General features: G+C 38.6%; 1 protein-coding gene across 1 annotated transcript in view; it reads right to left on the bottom strand.

Moving 5' to 3' along the window:
- Nucleotides 1-8,879: 8,879 nt before the first annotated feature.
- Nucleotides 8,880-25,637, bottom strand: part of LOC307129016 (sacsin-like) — a gene marked incomplete at its 5' end in the record, with an annotated part of 46,182 nt that continues 29,424 nt past the window's right edge. The window contains 4 exon segments of the mRNA XM_079821128.1: nucleotides 8,880-19,776; nucleotides 19,875-19,963; nucleotides 20,059-20,336; nucleotides 20,339-21,480. Of these exon segments, the coding sequence (XP_079677254.1) occupies nucleotides 8,942-19,776; nucleotides 19,875-19,963; nucleotides 20,059-20,336; nucleotides 20,339-21,480 (12,344 nt within the window). The 3' untranslated portion in view covers nucleotides 8,880-8,941.

The following is a 25,637-nucleotide window of genomic DNA, read 5'->3' as shown; positions in this document are numbered from 1 at the left end:
AGCTTTTTCACTTGAAAGGGTACAAAGTGAAGCAGCTAAAGCTTTAAGTTCAATAGTAAAATGAGGAAAGGAGGCGTTTTCAAAAATCTGCAATTATGAATAAAGTATTTAGCAAGTTCAAATAGGTTATTAATCAATTGTGAGCAATCTTTCTTAAGTAAACCAAACTTAATTTGTTTGTATTCAATGAGATTTACACATATAATAATACATGACAGTTTACTGTAAAATTGAGACCAAAGCAATTTGGAGTAATAATAATAATAATAATTAAAAAAAGATATGCTCTGTAGTTTCAATATTAGTTCCACAAAATTGACAAGAGTTTTCTCCAATATCAAATATAGATTTAAGGAATTATTTAGATGGGTATGTCATTTATTATATTGAAATAAAGTTATTTCATTTTAGGAAGAATTGGAAAGGTAAGATAATTAATTATCTGTATGAGGCGTATTGTAAGGCGACGATGTATGTATCAGGCGTGTACCTAGTGCCTGGAAAATCTCACTTATAGTACCTGTGCCAAAAATAGTTTTCATGTTTTAAATGGTGTTTTAAATGATTATCGTCCAGTAGCCTTGACATCTACTGTTAAGAAGAGTTTTGAAAAAATTGTGTTAGATCGTGTTCTCTGTAAAACAAACTTGATCCTTTACAATTTGCATATAGGAGGAATAGGCCTACAGAGGACGCACTTTTGTATGTTGCATAGACTCTATTGTCATCTTGATCAACCAAAGCGATATGCTCGTGTTATGTTTATGGATTTCTCATCTGCATTTAACACCATACGACCACATATTCTGATGGAACGATTGTTCTATTCCATCTTAAGTTCATTTATGAGACACGCGTGCAATGCAGCGCCACGGCTATAGTCTGTTATATTGACTTCTTATGAAATAAGAAGCAACTATATTAAAAACATTGATTCAAATTAAGATACAATTTATACAAAACAAAAACAGGCCAAATAAATCTTGTCTAAACAGTCTTGCGTCATGTTGCATCAGGATTTATATTTAAACGGTCTTTTTGCGTTTAATATTCACAGATGCTAACAGAATAAACTTAGCCTACCACAATCAGCCCTGAATCAGCTTTCCATGAGGATAATTATTCCAGAGTTATTATTCAACGCGTCTCAAAGCGATGTATCTGAACCATAGCTTCACTAGTTGTGTTTGTATGAGTTGATGTGTGCGTGTGCGTCGATGCATGGATTGCCTGTATTTGAATCTGAATGAGCGCGCGGTCCGTGGGCGTGGCCACATTAGCGGATAATGAGGCAGTAATGAGTCAACAGATATCGCTCACTTTTCACACAGATTACATAAACACAGAATATTTGTTTTCGTTTTGATTTACATGATTTAAAATCTGACATTTCAACGTTTCTTTAGACATATGTCTCATGTTTGTGTGTCAAGTTTTCACTAAGCTACAGGTCATTTTCTGAAGAGAATCAGATTAGACATCATTTACAGAGAGGCTGAAGATCGCAAATCATGTTTGTTTCCCTTATTTTGCAAAAAGCACAACAATTTGTTTTTATTGTGACTGTACACAAATAAAAATAGAAACTTAACAGAATATAATGATGTATAACACTTGCATGAATGATAAAAAACGACAGAGTTATTTGAGTCTCTTTGGCACTGATAAGAAAAAAAGAGAGCAGATCGCGCCAGTTTTGTTTACACTCTACACAAATGAATGCATGGGTTCTTCTTCTGATGTTTTCACTGTTAAATATGCAGATGATACGGCAATTGTTGGCTTGATCACTGAAGATGAAGTGGAGTATCGTAGATGTGTGGACGAGTTTGTTGAATGGAGTCAGTCCAGCTTTCTCCAACTAAATACTAGTAAAACCAAATAACTGATTTTTGATTTTAGAGTAGGAGGTGATGTACAACAACAAATAACTGTCAATGGTGAGTGCATTGAAGTTGTAGATGAATACAAGTATTTAGGAACAGTAGTTGATGCAAAATTAACATGGGGTGCTAATACAGGAGCCATTTATAAGAAGGGGCTGCAACAATTGGTTTGGATACACATATACTGGTACTTTTCTATCACTCATTTGTGGAGAGTATTTTGAATTTTAGTTTTATTGCTTGGTATTTCTCACTGTCTGTGGTAAATAAGAACAAATTACAGGTTGTGAATATGGCTAGCAAGATTGCAAGTAAACAACAACATGGTATGTCAACATTATATGAATCTCACGTTGTGAGAAAAAGCCAGGTAATTCTTCGAGATAAGTCACATCCTCTGTATGGTGAATATGTGTTGTTACCATCTGGACAAAGGTATGGGTACCGTTATTTCGGACTGCCCGTGCACAAAGATCCTTCATATTCTCGAGCATAGCTCTGTTAAATAAATCCCTGTGATGTCATTAAACACCTATGGCGGTGTTTCTGCTGTTGTGAGAGGGATGATGGTGTCTAAGGGTGGCTATATATATGGTGTAATGATCAATGTTGTGTTGTAATTTGTTTGTTCATACCTGTTCATGCCTGCTATTGTCGACTGAAGGGTGCCACAGATGCAAAAAGATTTTCCGAAAGGACAATAAACTAAACTAACTAACTAACTAACTTAATAAAAGATGAAGAGTCTTATTCAGGTAACCAAGTCCCAATCTGAAAAATATTTCTGCTCAAATGTACATTATTTACAGCAGTTGTCATTTCAAGTTGTTTTACTGTATGACCATTCATCTTATATTCCTAAATTGACATTTTTAAGTGGACAAAGTACACAACTCTATTACTTCAGTAAAAGTAAAAGTACTACTGGTCAAATATAACTCTGTTACAAGTGAAAGTTCTAAAAACAGATTTTTACTTAATTAAAAGTACAGAAGTATTTGTTTTTAAAAGTACTTAAGTATCAAAAGTAAATTTCCTTTTTTTATGTCAATGCATTATTTTATTATTCTTGCATTGTTGTATAAATGCACATTATGCCACCAAGGTGGTTTAAGCCAGTCATTGATGCTCCATCCGACATGCTAGCATACGACCACCTTAAACTCATTTCTTTACATTTGTATAGAGCGTTGTAACTTTTATACAAGTATTGAAATTTTCAATTTCAGTTACAAAGCTCTTTACAAAGCTGCTGTCACTTTAAGGCTGAATGCATGGACCCTATACACTGATACGCATCCGATATTCCCCCAACTGTTTACTCTTCTCTTTCTCCAAGACATTTACATTTTTGAACATTTTATGAGACATGCATCAAAGTGTATGCCAACTAAACTAATCTTTAATCTTTTGAGAAAACTGAAACATACTTTTTGAGTATAGCCATGGGTGCACACACTGTGCCGAGGAACCGTCTTCTTCCATTTTGCTGTAAACTGATCAGTGTTAAAAAAAAATGTTGGGAAACTTCACATGACCCTATACAAGAGTGATTACTGATAGGCTGTCTGCAAAAAACAAAAAAAAAAACGAATTCCTTTTAAAGAAGAAAAAAATCCTCCACTAACTTTTAAAGCTGCTACAGAAACGACTTTCGACTTCGAGGACCTTGATAGAAATGTAGTGGAGTAAAAAGTACGATATTTGTCTTTCAAATGTAGTGAAGTTAAAGTAAAAGTATCCCTAAAAAATAATACTCCAGTAAAGTACAGATACTCAAAAAGTGTACTTAAGTACAGTACTCAAGTAAATGTTACTGTCCACCTCTGCATATTACTGATTGAAAAGAAAGTACCGCTTGGTTAACATTTCGATAGTCCACTTTAAACATTCTACTAACTATAAGTAACTTTGCAACTACATGTCAACTAACTGTCATTAGAGTATTAGTTGACTGTCAGTAGACTGGTAGGTTATGGTTATTTGTTAGGGTTCGGGTTAGTAGAATAAGCTGAATTGTAGTTGCCAAGTTACTTAAAGTCAGTAGAATGACTGTTGGGGGACCAACAAAATAAAGTTTTAGTAAATATTAATCAGACAGTCTACAAATACTCTAATGACAGTTAGTTGACATGTAGTTGCAAAGTTACTTATAGTTAAATCAAAATAATCAAAATAAAGTGTTACCTATCACTTTCCCTTAATTCATTAAAACATACCTAACAGATGGGACCGGTATTTCAGGAAAAACTGACCACTGCAGGTGAGGGCTTTTAATTCTTCTTTTCATTACTGTGTTAAAGAGTGATAATTGCTTGTATTTTCAAACGCACTCTGTACACCGCATTGGCCAGCACTGTATAGACCACTTCTAGCAATGCTTGCTTTCTTTTATTGTGTTCATTACGTAAAGGACAGGCGGTACGCCTGCTGTAATTATGTACAGAATTTGTGTAATAAGTTATAATAACATATGTGTAATAACATATGAATACTTTTGGCACGGTTTTTGCTAGGGCTGCACAATATATCGAAATTATCGAAGTATCGCAAATGTTCATATCGCAATATGCATATCGCAACGGCACGCAATATCTGAATGATTTTAATAGTGTGTATGTTTTAGGTTGATGCATATAGCAGAGAATAGACTGGGCACACGACTGTTACTTGTTACATGTGACTTACATGACGTTAAAAAGAGTTATTAAACAACTCTGTATAAAAACAGTCTGACACACACCGAAACGTGCACACAAGCCTCCTCTCTGAAAGTGCGTGATCCCTTTAGTTCTGTTTTGTGTCTTGTTACACACTCGAACTGTCAAATACACACAGTTGTGTCAAAATGGCTGTCTTGACGAGTATTCATGTAAACACAGTCGGATATGCTTTAAGTGAACAATATCAGTTGGGGAAAGAAACCAAATGCGTGTCAATAGGATCCGTGCATTAGGTCTTAAAGTGACAGCCTGCTAATAGAGAAAACTTGCTAATACAGTAAACCTGCCACTGTCTGTCAACCAACAAAAGAAAAAGAGAAAAATCACTCAATACTCTTGGCTGAATGACCTTTGTAGCTTTATTATGTGTCAGTGTATATATAATTCATGTGAAAAACTGAAAACTAACGTTTTTTGTTTTTATTTAAAAAAAAAGATAAATTAAAATAACAAAAATAATCGTCCACCCCTAGTTCAGGTGTCTATGTTTACCTGGATGTTCTTGATGTTAAGTTTTAGGTTGATATAACTATATATTACCAAGTCAAAGAGTTTTTGGTATTTAAAAATTGGCATTGCATTTTTTTGTTTGTTTACATTGATGTTAAAATTAAATTGTCAAATTTGTGACATTAATTCTTGCTAAAACGCTGCTGGTCACTTTCAGAAGTTGTAGTGATGCTTTCTTTTCCCAGAGAGAATGAGAAACACATCAATGGTATCTTTCTCAGTTTTTCGCATATCAAATATCGCATTATTTAACAAGGATATCACATTTTTCTTCAATATCGCACAGCCCTAGTTTTTGCAGTGGCATGGAGGAAACCAGTTGCTACTCAAATCTAAGTTTGATTTCTTGATCAAACAATAAGGGGAACATCATGAGTCACCATTCATGTAGTATTTTATATTGCAATAGACTCAAGAAATGCTTTTGCTGCAAAGATTGTAAAGCACATACAGCATCTGAATCGCAGGATGATTGTGTGACTGTTAATGTTCATTTTATTAGCAGTTCTGTCATTTAGTGCAGTGGTTCTCAAACTTTTTATACCAAGTACCACCTTACAAAATATTTGGCTCTCCAAGTACCACCATAATGACCAACATTAAAATACAGTAGCGTAGTAGTATTCAGCTACAGCTCTGCACAGTTCAAAAACGAGGCAGTTTATTCCTAATAGGAATATTTTTTTTGTTGTCAGCCAATTTAACATTGTAAATACACAGTTTGTACATTAACACTGCACTGTGCTAACAGGTAAATAAAATAATTAAATAATGATTAAATTAAAATATGTTGTATCTAAAAGTTAAATTAAAACTGTAATGTACTTAAATGTAAAAAAAAAACTGTACTCAAATAAAGATGAAATTAAAATGTATTGTTTTAACATTAATTTATATTTAAAGTCAAAATTAAATATCTGTTCTGAGTTTGTCACACCACAGAAAAATGTGTTATTAAATGTGTGCCAAATTTAGATTATATATATATATATATATATATATATATATATATATATATATATATATATATATATATATATATATATATAAAGACAAGCAAAATCTTGAAAAAATAAGCAGCATTCTCTGCTCTCAAACACTGTCTGCGCTGAAACCACGCCCACTAGCGGGAAAGCTGCAGTAAGCACACAAGACAACTGGGCAATGGCATGTACTGCAACGATGGCACCAGATGTTGGCAGGACAGGCGGATGAAGTCCTGTGTCGGTCCGGCAGTGGATTATCAGTGAATCCCAGTTTTCTCCGATGAACGTTTGTAAAACTATCCGGTGTAAAACGATCACTGCAGAGGCAGGTGTTGATGGTGTTCAAGGTAGCTGTTCACAAAATTAATCCACCTCTTCTTGATATCAGCGATTTTGTTTTATAAGCTTTTTATACGTTTTACAATAATAATAATAATAATAATACATTTTATTTCTAACGCGCTTTTCTTCAAACTCAAAGCGCTACAACCTCATACAATAGAGAATAATGACAATAAAATACAATAAAATAGTCACATTTAGTTACAATAAGCAGCTTTAAAAAGGTGTGTCTTTAAAGACTTCTTAAAACCCTCTAATGTTGAAGAGTCTCTAATTTCCGGTGGTAGAGCATTCCAAAGACGTGGTGCTGAGACCGAGAATGCTCGACCACCCTTGGAATTTAGATTATGTCGGGGCTGCTGGAGAATGCATGACCTGGAAGAGCGCAAAGAGCGTGCAGGAGTATGAACGGTGACCAAACTGCAGAGATAAGCAGGGGCCGATCCATGAATGGCTTTATAAGTTAAAACCAAGGTTTTGAAATCGATACGCGCTTGAATCGGCAGCCAATGCAAATCAAAGAGTACCGGAGAAATATGTTGACGAGTATTTGTGTGTGTCAATAACCGGGCGGCTGAATTTTGTATATATTGTAATTTTTTGATGGACTGATTTGGAAGACCTGAGTAGAGCGCATTGCAGTAATCAAGCCTTGATGTAATGAAGGCGTGAATAAGCCTTTCTGCATCTGGTCGCGATAGAAATGGTCGTAATCTAGCGATATTTCTAAGATGGTAAAATGCAGTATGGTAATTAGGTAATTATTACAATTAGGTAATATGCATTTACATGATGAAGGCATAACTAGCTAGCTAACTGTAGGCTGTAGTAACTAACGGTAGTGACAGCAACACGCGATTGAACGGGCGAACTGATGCGAATGCTCTCTAACGTTAGTTGTTATAGTGTTAGGGGAGGGGCCAGGCTCAGTGGCTCCAGTGCGTCATCGAGCCACCATTTTAGAACAACACAGTTCATAGTGTTTGTAACGTGTTTCAGCAATACATTTCTAACATTTATAATGTGTTTAGAATAGAAACAAATTTTAGAATCGCCTTTACAGCGACTTTAATTTAGTGATTCCTCTGCGTACCACTAGAGGGAGCCTGAGTACCACACTTTGAGAACCACTGATTTAGTGAATATCTGGTTGACACAGCTTTTGACTTCTGTTACTTTCTTAATAAAAAACATGCTTTTAAATGATTGACATTGACATTTTAATTCTAATGTAATTTTAATGCACATATTGCAGAGAGGTTTGTCTAAAGTAACTTAGGGCGTTTTCACACCTACCTTGTTTGGTCCGGATTTTCGGACTTTTCAGTTTGGTCCGAATCAAAATTGCAGGTGTGAAACCTCCCCCGTACCACGGTCCGGACCAAACAGACGAAATTTGGTCCGACGAAAAGAGGTAGTCTCGGTCCGGATCAAACTGAACAAAGGTTCGGTTCGTTTCTAGTGTGAAAGCATTTTCTGTATGGTTCGTACTTTCAGACCATTTACAGGAAGTTCCTGTTTATGTTTAAATATTATAACATTATTTTTAAATTCAATCTAGGCTACATTGATTATGAAAAGTGAAAATATGCGCAATATGTCAGTAGACAGAAAGTCAGAAATAATTTTGAACGAAATTTTGTATGATTTTGCTTAGAAAGCATGTCTTTAATGGGAATTTCGTTTTGTATAAATTGTATCTTAATTTTAATCAGATAATTGCCTGTATTTAATAAATAAGAAGCAAATAGTCTATAGAAGACAATAATCACGGGAGCGATCACATGCTTTACACATGAACTGGAGCGGGTCTCAAATAAACCGAAACTCAGCAGCTACTTGCCTCACAAACATGAGAAATATGTGTATATAAAGCTTGAAATGTCCACTTTTAAATGTAACGAATAAAAAAAATAGTCAAGCAATGCGCACTGTTCAATAGTGACAACGATATGCGTCCTTTCATTCATTCTTGTCAAAGACGCTGACGTCAGACGCACGTCCGTTTACAAACCAATCAATGTCCAGATGCAGCCAACATAGATGATGACGAGTGGACGCAAGTGTGTCATGTAAAGTTCTTTAGTCCGCTCACATAATTGCAATGTGAAACCAAAACAAAACTAACTGAATATATAAAAAGTATCAAAACATGAACTTCGGTTCGGACCTTGGTGCGGACTTTCAGGTGTGAAAACGCCCTTACATTGCATTCAAGATATACATTTATTTCATGCTTTCCCTGGGAATCAAACCCTTGGCATTGCTCTACTGTTTGCTACAAGAATGCCCAGTATACAATAATATAAATGCTAAATAGGCTATAATAGTAAGCAAGAAGAGAACCAGACTTATTAATTATCATAACATGATTACAAATAGATAAGAATTTCCCATATGAATGGTAGCAGTAGTAAAGAGATAAACAGCATTGTTACTTCAAAGGATCCTCATGATCGTCTCAATGGAATGTAGTCGGTAGTTTCAAGCTACTTCAAGAAATGTATTCTTCTATTTTTTCTAAAAGCTTTGTTGCAATATCCAGTGCCCTTCTAGCATTATCAATGCTGAACTGCTTGTTTGGAATGTGAGGAAATTGGTGACAGTTTGGATACTGAGTTTTTTTGCCATCAACACCAAGTTCAGTCAGGTGCTTCACAGTGTTGGGTAAAGAAGTCAACTGTGGGCTGTAATGGGACACCCGCTGAGCAAGGCTAGATATTGAGCAGTTGTTGGGATGCTCTCCACTTCTCCTGTACATTGCAGCTATCAGGGCTTTCTCCACAGCCTGATGCACCTTGAACAGACACCACTCTGAGCAATCTCCTCCAGTGTCATTGTGAGCTGCTCTGAGGTCACATTGAGCCTGTTCATACCAGCGTTTGGCCTCTCCTCTGTTTGGCCTTGGTGTTTCTCTGTGGTATGACCAGAAGTTATAGTGGCTTCTAGAGTAGTTCTGATAGAACCTCTCGCGTCCCTTCCTGTGGCTTCGTGCCTCTGAGTTCCACCTGTCATAAAAATCACGAAAGTCTCTCCAGGTTGAGGATGTGCTATCTGCAGTTTTACCTTGTTGTAGCTCCTCAATTCTGTTTTGCAGGTATTTGAATGCCTCATTGGCAAGTTCTTCATTCTCTGGATTCTTGTCTGGATGCCACTGGAGGTAGAGACGTTTAAGGGCTTTTTGTTTGTCCTCACTTGACATATTCCAGATTTCATTTAAGCTTTGGTCAATTTCTCTTTTGATCTCTTCAAATGTCTCCGGAAAAACTCTTTTGGGCGGAGGTCCGGATGTCAAAAGACGTTCTATATCTGTGCAAGTGGACCCTGTTGACACAGTTTCCTTCTTTTCTCGTTTAAATTGGTAAAGGTCAAGAGAGCTTACTTCAATGAAGTCATCACTGCCAACTTGTATTTTATATCTGGCAGGAAATTGTCTCATTTGTCCCAGTGGATCATCCAGACGGTTGATAACAATAGCATAGAAATATTCACCAGATTCGTCCTTACTGAAGCCAACATACTCTCCACTTTCAAAGTTGTTGAGGAAGTTCATATCCAGGCAGTCCTGCCATTCTTCAGGTATAGGACATCCAGGTTTCGGTAAGGCATTGTGTCCTTCCTCGTGGCCACTGTTATGAATGCCATGATTTGCCAAGGTTTTCTCAACATCCTCCATGTTATCACACAGCAGAAGCTGCTGAAGGACTAGATAGCTTGAGGTGATCAGACAGTTCTTTAGAAGAGCATTGATTTCTTTAGTAAGACACATATTAACTTCACTTACTACTTTGAGGGCCATGTCATCATTGTGTTTCAAGTAGAAACTGCATCCATCCTGCTGTTTTTTCACATAAACATCTGTCTCAGCCTTACTACCTTCAAGTGGCTCATGGTCTAACAGAAGTTCAGTTTGAAGAGTTTTGCAACAGATAATTTGAATCTTAGAAAATATTTCTTCACACTTTCCTGCAGCTTCAGACTGTGAAACCCCACCTTTGCTGTCTTCTCTGATGAGACACACTAGTCCATGAAGAAATGCAGCAGAAGACAAATGTTTATCAAACCAGCCACTAAATTCACATTCCCCTTCATCACAATATTGGACACTTGCTCCATCCATATTTTCAGAAATTACATCCGAGAGAAATTTGGGGCGAACGTGCTGGGGAAGGAACTGCAAAAACGTTTGATGTTCATAGTGATCATTTTCAAGATGACAGTGCTTTAATTTTTCCAGCAATTTCAGTTTGGTTTCCAAAGGACCCTCGAGTCTTGTGGGCTGGAAGACGGTGTCATTGAAAAACAAAGTGCTGGATTCATAGAGTCTTCCATCTGTTGATGGAAGATACAGTGGGATGTTTGGGAAAGAGGTTTTGTTCTGTTTCTCTTTCAGCAGGCAAAGCAGCTGTTGTACAACACGCTTCACAGCTATCTGCTGATTTGCCTGAAGGCTGTCTTTGTCAAAACTATCAGAATAGATTTCTTGAAGAACAGCGATATATTGATTGACGGTGGGCCTCTCCTTTACACCAATCTTCTTGAAGAAATCTTCAAATTTCATGTAATTGGAGGGAATGCGGTACAAATAAGGCCTAAACTCAAGATCCTCACATAGCACAAATGCTGTCTGTTTGGTCTTAACAAGTTGTGTCCTGTTTTCCACCAAGATAATGGGGAGGTCTGAGAACTGAGAGGCATCAAAATGTATTGACTGCAGGTATGCGTATAATTTGCTAAATACTGTGTCTCTTGTTTCCAACAATGTGTCAGTGTGACACTGAGACGTACAGATGTTTTTCAGATTAGCAGCTATTTGTCCAGGGGGTGGAGTCTCCAAGGCTCCGGCATCCGTCATTTTCTTTATGAGATGTGGAGAGCAGAATTCTGAGGGTAGGATTGGCATAGATGTCCATATCAGATAATGGTGATCACGGTCTCTGTCAATCAATGATCCACCTATTGCAACAACCTCCCCCTCTTGAGAAAAGGCCTTGTGATAATCACAAAGTGTTTGCTGTATTTGCACCGGGAAGATGAATTTAATGTCAGCAACTCTGTTCAGTAATTTAGAGTTTTTTTCATTACTCTTTGACAAAACAATATTGAGCAAAAGTTTTGATCTTTCCTTAAGAACATCTAGAGGAGTGTTGCCTCTAGTTTCAGATTCAATTTGTTTTGCAAACTGAACGATTTCCTCATCAGACACTTCACGTTTCAACCCAAGGTCCTGTAAGAGATTATCTACTTCAGTATGTTTACCACGTTGGAAATTGTCCCAAAACGTTTCTGGCACAAATCTCTCTTTTGGAAGCATTACCCTGTAAAGAGGTACACTGTCATCATAGAAGTATGAAGCCACCTGAAGAGAGCCATGAATGTCTCGAATAAATCTGATATCTCTCAATGCAGAGGCAATCCTGGGGTCCACTGGTCCAAGCTCCAATAAAAAAAGTATTAATTCAAGAAGCTTGGCCTCTCTCATTGTGTGCACAGAAGGAAGAATAAACTGTACACAGAACTCCAAATCATCTAAAATCTTAATGTCTCGATGTTTTGCCAATTGTAGGTTCGCCCATGTGTGCTTAAGGAAAATACTGTCACATCCTTCGACCTGGTACAAGTTCGGAAAATCAATGTAATGCACAGAATTCAGGATAAATACCGATCTGTGTAAATCAATCCTTTCCCGTTTTCCAGTTATTGACTCAAACAGGGGCAAAGACTTGAGCATACGCTCATGTTCACTCTTGTTCTTGGAATCTCTGATCCCATTCTGTAAGAACTGTTGAAGATCTACACATTCATCTTCAGACAGCTCTTCAAACTGCGAATGTGGTACATCATAAACCTCTTCTAAAACAGCACTGCTGTCTCCTGTTTGCAGGAGCTCTGGATATATATACTCGAAAAGTATGTCTTTGAAATCTCTGAAAAATCTGATGTCTAATTGCATGAACCCCAGTTTTATGAGAATGGATTCTATACTTTTATTTTGATACTCAATCACTTTTGATACGTTCCCCATAGTTTGTAAGAAATGTGTGTTATTTTGACTGGGGCAGATAACTGGTAAGATAGGACTGTTTTCGAAGTGCTTCTTTATCTCACTGAAGACATTCAGATTTTCATTTTGGTAGAACTTCTCTTGATCATCAAAGAAGCTCCATAATGTTTTCAGCCATTTGATCGTCTCTGTCTCGGCTTTGTAAAGTTGACACCTTTGATCAGGTAATGACTGACTGAGCAGTTGAGCAAGTTCTGGTTTCAAATATGTTGCTGCGATGTCAATTGTTAAGTCCTTAATAAACTTTCCCTCATGCAGGATTTGGACATTTCTATTGACATCACTGTCTGCAAACATTTCCTGATGTCCTTGGAAAAGACTGCTAAATCTTGATATCAGCTTCGGGGATTTAGAGTCAAAGACTCTTAACATCTGATCTTCTGTGAGGAGAAGAGGCAGCCCATTAAGGTCAGGGACATTTTTCTCATTGGAATTTGTCAAGCAGTAGCTCAGAAGTTTTGAACAACATGTTTTGTTTTTGATCAAGGTCTGGTTGATGGGCAAAGGCAAACCACTAGTTGTCTGGGAAGGGTCATTCAGCGATCTTTGCTTAAAGAAATTCATCACCGTTGAAGCGCTGACTTCTGTCACATTCACACCAGCTGCTTTGAAGCTTTCTTTTATTTTAAGCATTTTAAAAGAGTATGGCACTAATTTCATCCCGATGTCATCTAAAATGTCAAAAATGTCATCATTGTCATCACTTGTAAAATATGGACAATTTTCTGAATGTGGTTTAGATGGACTGCACCAGGTAACTGTGTATTTTTGTAGTGAAAGATGCGATGACTCAACAGAAGCGGCATGTACAGTGGGTATGACAGGAAGATCACGTTGGCTGATTGATCTATAGACCTCATGGATCATCTCAAACCAGACTTTGTCTACTTCCGGAGAAATGCATGGAAAGTATTTAAGGCAAGAAGACACCAGCTGTAACTTGAATTCAAGAGCTGTAGGTGTATCCTTCTTCAGGACTGAACACAGATGTAACAGGAGGTCAGCATAGAGTGTTGAAATGAGGTTTACTTTCAGTGACTGATTCCATTCTGTCTTCAGACTATCACCATCCTCTTTCCACAAGTCCCTTCTAGATGAATCTACTTCAAAATTTGCATTCACATGAACTGGTAAACCAGTTTTTCCAAGTAAAGGCAAAGAGCAAAATGCCCTGCCTGTAAATGTGTGGTTAAATGAGCAGCTCCAACATGCAGCTAGAGCAGCTTGAGGAACTTTGAAATGCTTGTTTTTTTGCTCATGGAATTGTTTTGAATAGCCAAAGCCCTCTGCAATCACCCACTGACTTTGTTTATTTTGAGATGAGATTTGCATGGTGTAGATGGTCATGCAGGGTTCTGCTGTTCCTGACATAAGGGATTCTTGAACATGTCTGTGAAAGTTTTCCTTGCTTACCATGCTCTTCTCTGTGTGTTTCTTTTCAATGAGGAAATAACTTTTTTTTCCTTTTCCATCTTCACTGATCTCCAAGAACTGTATTTTTGTGATGTGTTTCAGGAAGAGAATTAGTCCTTCAGGATCTTTAGTCAAGGCAGAGTAAAGTTCCTTCATGTCACGGTCTGTGACTGTATGTCTAGATATTTCAGATTTTTTTGCCATTTCCTCTGTCCTGAGAGGGAGCCTGAACATGGTTCCAGAATTGAGTGCAAACATTTCTGGAAGAAAGGTATGATAAACATCCTCAAAAGATTTTTTAAATTCATCATCAATTGAAAACTTGCAGCCTGGGGACTTTGTTGTTACATCTTCCACATATTTTAGATTTGGATCAGAAATGCAGAGCCATTCGTCACCGGTCAGGATAGATGGACAATCTGTCAGATGATACACAGAATTGAAGCCAAGTCCATATTTTCCAGTTCTACCTAAAGTGCCATGTTTTCCTCCTTCCCCCAGCTGCTGAATACCTTTCAGATCATCATCAGAAAATGTTCTGTTGTTGTACACACAAAGAGCCGGGCCTTGAACCAGTTCCCATCTCTCTCCAAATATCTTTTCTGTCTTATGTTTTCTTTTATCCCACACAAAGTGAATTTCTGTTGCCTCCGCATCATCAGCATTTTGAATGAGCTCTTTCAGAATATCCTTCTTAGATGGATATGCATCAATTATATTTTTTATTCGGACAGTACGTTCCTCAGTTTGTCCAAATTCTGTGGCATTAAAGGAAAACTCACTGACCAAACGATCCTTCAGAGTATGGTGTCTTGTTGTCATTACACCAAAATGACAGGCCACAGGCCGAGGTATCAGATCATGGACGAGCTTGACACCAGCTGAGACAGGCATCCATGGGCTGTCATTAAATCTTAGGTCTTTAGAAGCGGTCAACACACCTCTGTCATCAGGTATCGGACAGTTTGTAAGATTTTCATTTTTGATTTTGTATAGCCCTTTCATGAGTATTGCAACACACTTTTGTAGGTCTGACATGGAAAGAGGGTGAGATCCATATAAATCCTTAATTTCATTAAGTGCAGCAACAAATTGCTCTGCTGTGAATTGTTTGGTGACACCAAGGCAGTCCCAGAGTCTCTCAAATTTGGAGAAGATGACTGGAAGCACATAGAGATATGGTTTGTCCTCAAATTCTTTACTTCTGGTCACTGACCTCACATTTAAGAAGTGATCCTCAATGAAAATGAATGGAAATGATTTTGCATGGGAAATAATGGGATCAGGATCTTTCTGTTCCAGCAAGTAATCATTTAGATATCCATAGCAAGACTGGGCAATGCTGAAGAGATCCGTCTTTTCAAATGTATTGCAGTGTTGATATGCTTTTAACAGCTGCTGAAGAACCGTCTCAACTGGTGGATTTGTCAATACTCTCAATTTTCGGAGAACTAGATCATAACTTTGAATTTGAAGATGTGAATGATCAACTGTGAATTCTGTCATGCTTACTAAATTGCGACAACTGTCATTGTAAACTTCAACAGGTTTTTTAAGAACAGTGGCGTTCTTGTTTTGCTGAACTAAAGGAGCTAAGGCAGGAAGGAATGGTATTTGAGACAGTGTGTGCCAGTGCAGAGAATTCGCATCTTCTGAGGATTCTTCCATTGACTCCAGAAGGCACTGAAGATGTTTACGAAATTTAGATTTATCCTGTTGCCAAACACTGGATATTTTCCCTGCTCTTTCTATGATGTCCTCTAAAGGGAGGCGGTCACTCAGCATTCCCAAATCTGAAAGTCGTTGAATCCTTTTTGGAGAGAGAAAGTCATTTACAGTTCCTTCAGGAAAGCGTCCTTCCTCCAGTTTATACAAACAAGCCATTTTGCCAGAAGGATTCACAAGACGCTTGATAAATTGAAGCTTCTTACAACTCTGTGTTGGAATGCAAGGGTAACTTTTCAGCAGGTCATCAACAGCTGGATCATTCAAGTCAATGGCATTCAGCACAAGAGTATTTCTGCTGTGTGAGTCCACATAATTCAAGTTCTCAAAAACAATGTTATAAAACTCAGACCAGTTGATTGTTCTCTGTTTGATCATTGACTTGAAGCCACAATCGATTAAACTTTGCCTTACCCATGATGGGAGGGAAACAACACAAGAATATGAAGCTCCCAAGCTCAAGAACACTTTCATGGCAATGTCTCCAACCGCTTGGTTCTCCTCTATTTTTGGGCTAAAAAATCTTACCTGGTCCATAGAACACCAATTATGTCCATTGCTGAAAATCTCCAGAGATTTACCATTGGCATTCTGCACAACCGCTGAGTAGAATGACTCAACCATGGGTAAAAATGCTTTGCTTACTGTCTGTGTGTTAGGCCAGAATGTATAGAAGGAATAGTTCTGGATATGTCCATGTTGGGCCATTTTCTTCAGCTCAAGCAGTGTAGTGATGTAAGCAGAGGTTACGGCATCTTTCAGTAAAGCTTTGTTCCACTCAGACTTCACTCCTTTTTCCCATAGACCTTTCCTATTTGATGTGACTGCAAAACTTCCATTGACATGGACTGGAAGACCGGTCTCAATTGAGAGAGGAAGAAAGCAGAAAGCCTGGCCAATGATGTTTTCATCAGGGGACCACATATTAGTTGTTGCCTCTCTTTGCAAAGGTACAGCTATACCTCCAATTGGAAATGAAAACACATGCTCTTGTTCATTTCTTCTCTGGAACATTTGCAAAGACTCCTGCGTCCCAAAACACGAGTACAAAAGCCAGTACTGGGTGAGGGATTCCTCTGAGTGCTCCTGAACTATTTTAACAATGTGTGCTTTGTCGACATCAACAATGTTGTGGCATTTGATATCACTATTTCTGAAGGTGTTCTCAATCTCTTGGAGAAGTGAGTCATTCGAAACAGGAAATGGATTCATGACTTCTCTGGATATTTTGAGAGGAGTCTGAATCTGATAATTCCATGGAGGAGTCGATGCATTTTCAGCGACAATTTGAAGGTACATAGATGTAACGCTCTTCAGAAATAGAAGGTGAGTTTGTGAGTTGTCAGTCAAATGATTTTTAAAACTCCCAATGCGCTCTTCATCATATACCTTTGAACTGATCTCTGACTTCTTGGCCTCCTCAAGAGTGCGAAATGGTAGTTTAATCAAGGTGCCATTGTAAGCTTTCTTGCTGTTTTGCACTGACAGATCACAATCAAGAATTCCATCATAAGATTTAAACTGTCCAGGAAACCTTTTGTACAGTCGTTCCTGGAATGGGTCAAGTTTAATTCCTGGGTTTCCTTTGCCGAGTATGTGCTTTTCCAAATGGGTGACATTTGGATCAAGAATGAGAAGGCTTTTCCCACTCAAAATCGAGGGAATATCACTCACGTGGTAAACAGCATTAAATCCAAGCCCAAACTTTCCAATCATCTCGACTTTGTTTTCCTTTGATGCTGATCCCACTTTGACAATGTTTCTCCAGTCTTCTTCTGTAAAAAGCTTATTGTTGAAGATCCAAAGGCATGGTCCATTGCAGAGAGCCATTCCATCATCAAAGAGGGTTTCAGGGGGGGCTTTGTGTTTTCTGAAGTCAAGGAGGAATTTACATGTGGTTGCCCCAGCATCCTCAGCATTTTGTAGGAGTTCTTTAAAAATGTCACTTTCTTCATCATACTCTTTAAGAATGTTTTTAATTCTTTGAGTAATTGGTTCAGATTGCCCACACTGTTCTATACCAAAGGACTCTTGCTCTTCTTGTATGAGCTGTAGTTTTAAGATGCGAGTACTTAAGAATGGGACTTTCAACCATCTTGCAGTGATGGGTAGAACTTCTTCATGAATGACATAGAACTCCTCATTGTCTTGTTTCAGGTCATCAAGTCCTTCAGCACTGATATCACAGAAGACTGTTTGGGACAATGACTGCAGAGTAAAGTTTTTATCTTGTGTCATAACAGGCACAGGGGTACTGTCCTTTAAATGCTTCTCATTCTTTCGCATCCAGTCAAGAATGGCAATTGACACTTTAAGTTCTGTCACGTTTCCATGAGGAGGGCACCTGCAGTCGATTCTTTGTTTTATGTCATGGAGTATGCCTACAATTTCCTCATTGGTCAATATTTTCTTCACACCAAATTCTGTTAGCAGGGTTTTATATTGCAAAAATTCTTCAGGCACTTTCTGGATGTAAGGGCTTAGATCCAGTTCAGATGGATAGGCTAAAACTATATCTCCTGGACAGACAAACTCACTTTTATTCCATATCCAGGGGATGCCTTTTGTGTCCATTAAATCTGTGAAATGTCTCATGTTGTCTTGCATGAATTTGTAAGTACTGTGCAGCTTGGTTTTAAACTGAAAATCTGAATTTGGTTTGACCATTGATCTCAGTGCAGAGAGGTTCTCCAAAACTTTTTCAGCAGGAGGGGGCTCATGAAGACCAAGATTGTGGCAGACGTGTCCTGTTAGCTCAGAGGTAAGTGGCATTACATATCCAATAATTGAAGAATACTTTGAATCCCTTAATTCAGCTGGCTTATAGAGATGACTCCTAATGTTACAAATGCTTCCATTCAAGAACTTTGCATTTTCACAGGGCACCCACTGCCTTTGCTTCAGCTCTTCTATCTGTGACTTGGTGAATTTTGAAAGGAAATCATTCTCATTCAGGACTCGAACAAGAGTATGTGCTTTTTTGAATGCCTTTTCCGGTGAGTGGACACAAAGCTTTTCAATATGATTTATGACTTGGAGTATGTTTTCTGTTGATATTTCTTTTTCCTCTGTTTTTAGGCCAAGGTGTTGCAAACTCTGAAGCATTTCCTGGGTCTTTGTGTAAATAGATGGGGGAAAGAAATCTGCCTCGAAAAGGTCCTGGAATGTCCTGTTTTCTGGATCAAAAACATCTGAAGCTTTTATGTGTTCTCCATGAGTTGTCTCAATAAATTTGAGACTTTTGATTTTCGTGAGCAGCTGCTGACTTTGTGAGAGTAGAATGCTACCATTAGTCAATATCCAAGTCATTGTTTTGTGTTTTTCAGATTTTTGGAAAGAGGCTGTCTCAATGCAGTCAACCAAATGAACAGCCACCTTAGCTGCATCCAAGAGTTCAATATTCAGAAGAGTCAAAAGTCTGCGATCAGCTTCATTTGCACACTGTACAATGCTCTCAGGCATTGGCAGATCCTTTGGAATGCCTGGATTGGTGGTTGAAACAACTGCTTGCTTTGATTGAACTGCAACATATTTCCCAGACATCATTTTGAAGATTGGCAACATGGAAAGCAAGTCCTTTTCAGCATTTGAGAGAGAATCCAAAGACGAGAGATACATTTTGAACTCCTCTATTTCATCTGGTGATGTAGAGGCAATGCCTTTGATGACTTGATCTCTGTGTGAGTTCACAAAGACTTGTAGAACACTTCTTGGTGAAGCTGGAAGAACATACCTCTCAATGTCATGATGTCTAAGACATCCATCTCTTTTTATGACTGTACACCCTACCATCCTTAACACTTTCTGAACATGATCTGACAAGCTAGACGCTGTGCTACTCTGAAAGATCAAAGTTGTGTTACTCTGCAAACTTGCTAACAATACAGAATTTCCTGAACTCTGTAGTGGCTCCAGTGGTATTAAATGCATGTCAATAAAGTCATTTAACTCATTGCATTCAGTGCTAAGAAACTTCCAGAATTCAGCCAGCCAGCTCTTTGGTGGATGATGTCCTTCTGCTGTTTCCCATGTCACATGACCTTGGGTCCCCTTCCAGTCCATGGGTAAGTGCTTCTTTGTGAGTGCAACAACATGATTAGCATCCAGATTGATTATGTTGTATATGCCTGAAAAAATAGTAAGACCAAATTTCACAAATATGTATGATATTAATTTCATATTATTATAAGAATTCACAATGGAAATTATGAAACGTTTTTCTTACTCATTTTTGCTAGTTTCCGTATTTGCATAGTGCAAATATGACTCAGATCGTTGGGTATAAATCTTTCTTTACAAAATGGCAGCAATGATCTAAACAAAGATAAAAGAAATTATTAGTACTTTGAAAACACAATATTACTAAATTCCTACTAAAGTAGGAAATAGACAACTGTGTCACACCTTACCTTGGAAACTTTTCATTGTCGATCAAAACCGTGTTCTGCTCTTCATTGCTAAATGAAGTGAAGGTTCCATCACTGAGAGGCAGAAGCTTAAGGCCTTGTAGCTCTGTGTACTTCTCATCACTGAGAGCAAACTCAAGAAGAGAGTATTTGTCATCTTTACTGAGGTTTTCAGCCTTACTTCTGTGAAGGACATCTCTAACATAAGATGAAGTCACCCATGTCAAAGTGTCACTTTCAGGGAAGATTTCTTGAACATCTTTCAAAACATGTTCTGGGACTGGGTCTCTCCTTCAGTAATCAATAACTTTGACACTGCAGACATTGGGTCACTACATATATCGTTGACTGGAAAAACTGCATCTGAGGGAGATACCCAGATCTTCTCATCTTCGGCAAGGTGAAAGATCTTGTTTTCAATTAGACCCTTCAGAGTGTCTAATGCAACTTCATGCCATCTGTCTTTATGTGCAGTCTTGGATAGGTCAGGCCAAAGATTGTACACAGTGGCAGCAGGCAGGGTTGAGTTTCTGGATAACTGAATGGCATCCAGGATCATTATAAGATATCCATTAGGAAGAATATCTTTTATAAGTAGCTCATTCCACTTTGCAGACTCGTCATTCTTCTGATCCTCCTCTTGCCACTTAATGAACCTCCGATTATCTGTCAGGCCAAAGCAAGCGTTGATGTGAATGGGAAGCCCAGTTTTGTTTGATTCATTATTTGGAAGTGGCAGAAAGCAACTTAGTCGCCCATTGCAAAGTGATCTGTCTTCATCTAATCGAAAAGCTGCACCAACTTGAGGGTAGAAGCTCAGTTTACTGCCTAGAGAGTCAATCTCTGGTTTATATCCGCGGTTCAGAAGGCAATTCGTCATAAGCCACTGGGACTTTGTTTCTTCCATTTTATGCGAAATGTGTGATACTGTTTTGAAACAAGTTTTTCTGTCAAACAATTCCTGCTTGACATGAGAAAGGTCAGTGTCAGATTGATTTAACACTGAAACCTTTAGCCTATTGTTGCAGAAGCCATTGGTGTCGATATGGAGCAAAGTAATGGATGACACATTTCTCAGGAAAAGAAGACTGATGTCTGCATCAGCAATGAAACTGTCAAAAAGCTGTGTAACTTTTTTGGAGTCATACAAGTTATCAGAGATCTCAGAAGCCTCATTACGCAGAGGGAAACGGAAAAGCGTTCCTTTAAAGTATTTCTCCTCGCTGATGACCTTCTCCCAGGAACAACTGTCGAGTTGACTAACAACATTTTGAAAGGGCTGGAACTGATCTCTCAAGGTCAAAAGTCTCTCTCTGTCCCCTTCATCATCCAAAGACCATCGATAGCCTTCTTCATCATCTCCAAACATCTTCTTTTGTGGGTCAAAAATGGCAAGGTGTTCAGAACTGAATACACATGGCAAGTCTGCAAAAAAACAATAATAATAATTTGTAATATTTTTAGCGTCGCCAGTGTTGTGCCAAATCCCAAGTCAGAATAAGACACCACAAGTACTCTGAGGGGCAGTTATTATTAAACAATCACAGAGTGCTGATACACTATAATTGTGGATAATACAATAAGTCTATTTTAACTCTTTACCTGCCAATGATGGAAATTTCTGTAATTTATGAGATGTCGCTTTCCCGCCATTGACAGAATTTTCCGGCTTTATGTGTTTTCACTGTTATACTTTAGGGGCGATATTACACATCTCCTGAATGAGTACAGAATCTCCAGATCAAAAGTAGCAGAAACAAATGATAAAAGCATTGCTTATGTGTCACGGGTGACGAATTTTGAATGGGGAGGAACTTAAAATGGAGCACGAGTTTCTGCGGGGAGCGCTTTTAGCAGGGGACCGAGGAGGCTGCCGGTTCCGGGTGTATGGGCAAATGACGGGAATTACAATCAGGTGCGGGAGCAAGAACAACAGAGCGGCGATTGGGGCGCACTCTGCAGTAGGGGAGTATAAAAGGGCATTGTGATTTAATTCAGCAGAGGAACGGCGGGGGAGGAAGAGAGATGTGGACCCGGGCAAGGAGAAGGACAGGCTGGAGGAGAGAGTGAGAAACTGACGTGAGGCCAGCACCTGGGGTGAGAAAAGTGTCTAATTCTAGTCGGATTATGGAACAATCGACGTCCCGCTGAAGTGTATGGAATCGTATGATGATTTTAACTTTTCTTGGAGGACTTGTAACTGCATTGAGTGATTTGTGCTTCACAGCTGCTTTCCATCTAATTTAACATCAGCGAGTGGTGGACGAGACCCCATGCCTGAGCCTTCTCTGCGAGTTGTGAGATTTGCAGTATACGTACCCTCTCTGTCTGAGTCCAGTGAAAAGCCTGTTAAAGCTGTGAAGTATACGTACCCTCCTCTCTGTCTGAGTCCAGTGAAGCTGTGAAGTATATGTACCCTCTCTGTCCAAGTCCAGTGAAGAGCCTGCTAAAGCGGTGAAGTACACATACCCTCCCCTTCCCTCCAGTGAAGAGAACGTTGAAGCACTACAGTAATTGTTTTAATGAGATGTTTTAAAGTAAATAAAGAGATTTTTATACTTGCCTTTTGTTGCCCTGTCTGTTGTGTCCTGCGGTGCTGCTTCTCATGGTGGTGTGCAAGCCAGGGGTGACAGCCGGTTGATTTAAGCGCCCACCCCAACCTGTGATATATGCACGTTGTAGTTTGTGAAAATTGTGATTTTCTCTTTAAACTCTCTTTTTTTAAACTCTCTCTTCTTTCTTTTGATGTATTGCATGTTCAGATATTCATAACAAAATATTAAAATAATAGGTATTAAAATAAAATATTTATCCAAAGTTAACCAAACAAATCAATAAATTGGAAACCATAAATGCCATTCCCATTCTATGAAATGCATCTATACACCATATCTAATTTGCATAGTAATGTCTTTTTGGGACAATATGTAATGTAAAGCGACGTGTAATAATGGGAGTAATAAAAAGGAATATTTTCATAAGAATATCATATTTCATAAGAATATCCAGACTTAAAACTTGTGTATGTTGTCAGAGAAATTAACTCAAATATAATGTCCTCTACAGAGGCAAAACCGGTATTCTGGGTCTCAGGAGGATAATTTCGGTCTCGTGCAGAGTGAATCCAGCATTTATATTTAGATGTCACTTCCCAAACTTTGCAGCATGCAGTTGGCCGTCGGTCCTCTTAGCAGCATGAAAATCAATAGTTTTCTTCAATGGATTTTATAGACTGTATAGCCTCGAGTTTTGCGAGCCTGCATTAACTCAGCACAGAATAAAAACTCTGATCGCGTTCAAGAGATCTGGCTACATTACTCACCGCTGCAATAACACGTTGTAAATAGATGGCGCTCTCAACATTTAGCGCTCTCCAGAGCGCAAACACAAACGTGCAAATCTGCCCAATCTGTTTTGCCAGTATATTATTATGCTACAGAATCAACTGAGGGTGCTTAAAGCCTTGTTTATACTTTCGTCTGGCTCCGCAGCGCGAGCCTCCGCTGACTGCACACGCATCCGATGACTGCGCTCAACGTGCACGACAACCCACTCCGCGTTAACATCATTTTTGCCGCACGCACCCTCGCACTCGTGCGGACGCCTCAGGTATAAACAAGACTGCCATACACTGTTCTGGGATGCTCCAGGAGTCAGGACAGCTCTGTGTCTCCGAGCACGGTGCTGTCTGTGAGTGGGGCGGAGTAATGTAGCCCTCGCCCTCAATCACGCTGCAGTGTTTCTGAGAGCTGCCTCCTTCTTCACCCCACGCACAGAGGGACATTCTCTGACTCCGACACAGGAAAAATAAAACAGAACTTATAACATTGGGGCTAATATGTTAGCAAGCAAGCTGCTGATAGTTTTCAACTACAGTCCTTAAAGTTAACTGCAAGTAAGCAAACCTTCTACAAGCTGTAGCATTATGCCAGTTCCTGATGCTTCCACCGCACCAACAGAGGTGGACAAAGTACAGAACTCCATTACTTGAGTAAAAGTAAAAATACTATTGGTTAAATATTACTCCATTACAAGTGAAAGTTGTAAAGATAGGTTTTTACTTAAGTAAAAGTACAGAAGTACTTGCTTTTAAAAGTACTTGAGTATCAAAAGTAAAACTAAATGCATTATTTTATTATTGTTGCATTGTTGTATGAATGCACGCTGTTCCATCATGGTGGTTTAAGCTCCGTCTGACATCTAGCATACCTTGAACTCATTTAAATACTTGCTTAAAAGTTACAAAGCTCTTATCAAAGTCAAAATCATACAAGAAAAGAAAGGTTTCTACATTGTGTTTATTTGACAGGATTATGTAAAAAACATTTCTGAAAGGACTTCAGTTAACATTATTAGCCCAACTACGTTTTTGCATGCTAACTAACATCATTGTCGAACGTTATGCGTTAGCGCTGTATCCACAAGGCTATGTCAACTTGGCAGGTAAATCTATAAAAATCATTTGACCAATCATACTTCATACCAGTGTTAATTTTGACAGCAAACTTGGATTTAGTTTTAGTCAGTCTTTTGACTATAACATTTTAGGCATCTGAATTGTTTTAGTTTTAGTCTAGTTTTAATTGACTATAATAAGATTTTAGTTTTCAATAGACTAAAGTTCAGTACTTCAGTACACAGAAAGCAGTCTGAGAGGCAGCTTTCTGTGTGCACTTTCGTGTCGTCGCACTTTTTCAGACTCATCCACATCTGCTCTTCTGAATTTTAACTTTTAAGTAGGACCATGGTTGCGTCTGGGAACTGCCGCCTTCTATTTTGCCATCAATTGATTAGTGTTCAAAAAATACTAGGAAATCATTGAACTTCATGTGATCCTACAAGAGTGATTACTGATAGGCTGTCTGAAAAAAAAAAAAAAAAAAAACCGATTCATGTTTTAAAGAAGAACACAAATCATCCACTGACTTTCAAAGCGGCTACGACTTTTTACTTCGAGGGCCTTGATTGAAATGTAATGGAGTAAAAAGTACGATATTTGTCTTTCAAATGTAGTGAAGTAAAAGTCATAAGTTTCCAGAAAAAATACTACTCAAGGAAAGTACAGATACTCAAAAAGTGTACTTAAGTACAGTACTCAAGTAAATGTACTTAGTTACTGTCCACCTCTGCGCACCAATAACACGGGGCTGCCCGCGGACATGCCTGACTTTAAATCGGCACTACTAAACACGGATATCTGTCACAGTTCATGGGTTCATTGATTAATTCTCTCTCTGTGTTTGTGTGGTTGTGTTGGAGGCGTGGCCACTGATTGCGGCTCTGATCATCACGCCAGCTGCACCTGATTATCTCTCCCTATTTATACATCTCACTCACTCACCCGTATTGTCAGATCGTTGCAGGTTTCCCTGTGTTCCTGTGTGTGCTTATCTGTTTCTCCTGGGAGTTCTGCCAGTTATCGTTCCTGGAGGTTCGCCGCCGTGGAGTTGCCCATTGTGTCCCTGCGTCACAGTCCTGGGGTCCTGTTGCCTGCTTCTCTTCCGGCTTGGATACCTATTCATTCTCTGAGACTCTGGACTTCCTGTTTATCTTCCTTTTTTTGTGACTTGAGAGTGAATAAA

The sequence above is a fragment of the Gobio gobio genome (genome assembly GCF_949357685.1).
Source record: "Gobio gobio genome assembly, chromosome: 7".
NCBI lineage: Eukaryota > Metazoa > Chordata > Actinopteri > Cypriniformes > Gobionidae > Gobio > Gobio gobio.
Note: the sequence above shows the minus strand (reverse complement) of the source record. Positions and strands in the feature narration are given on the sequence as shown.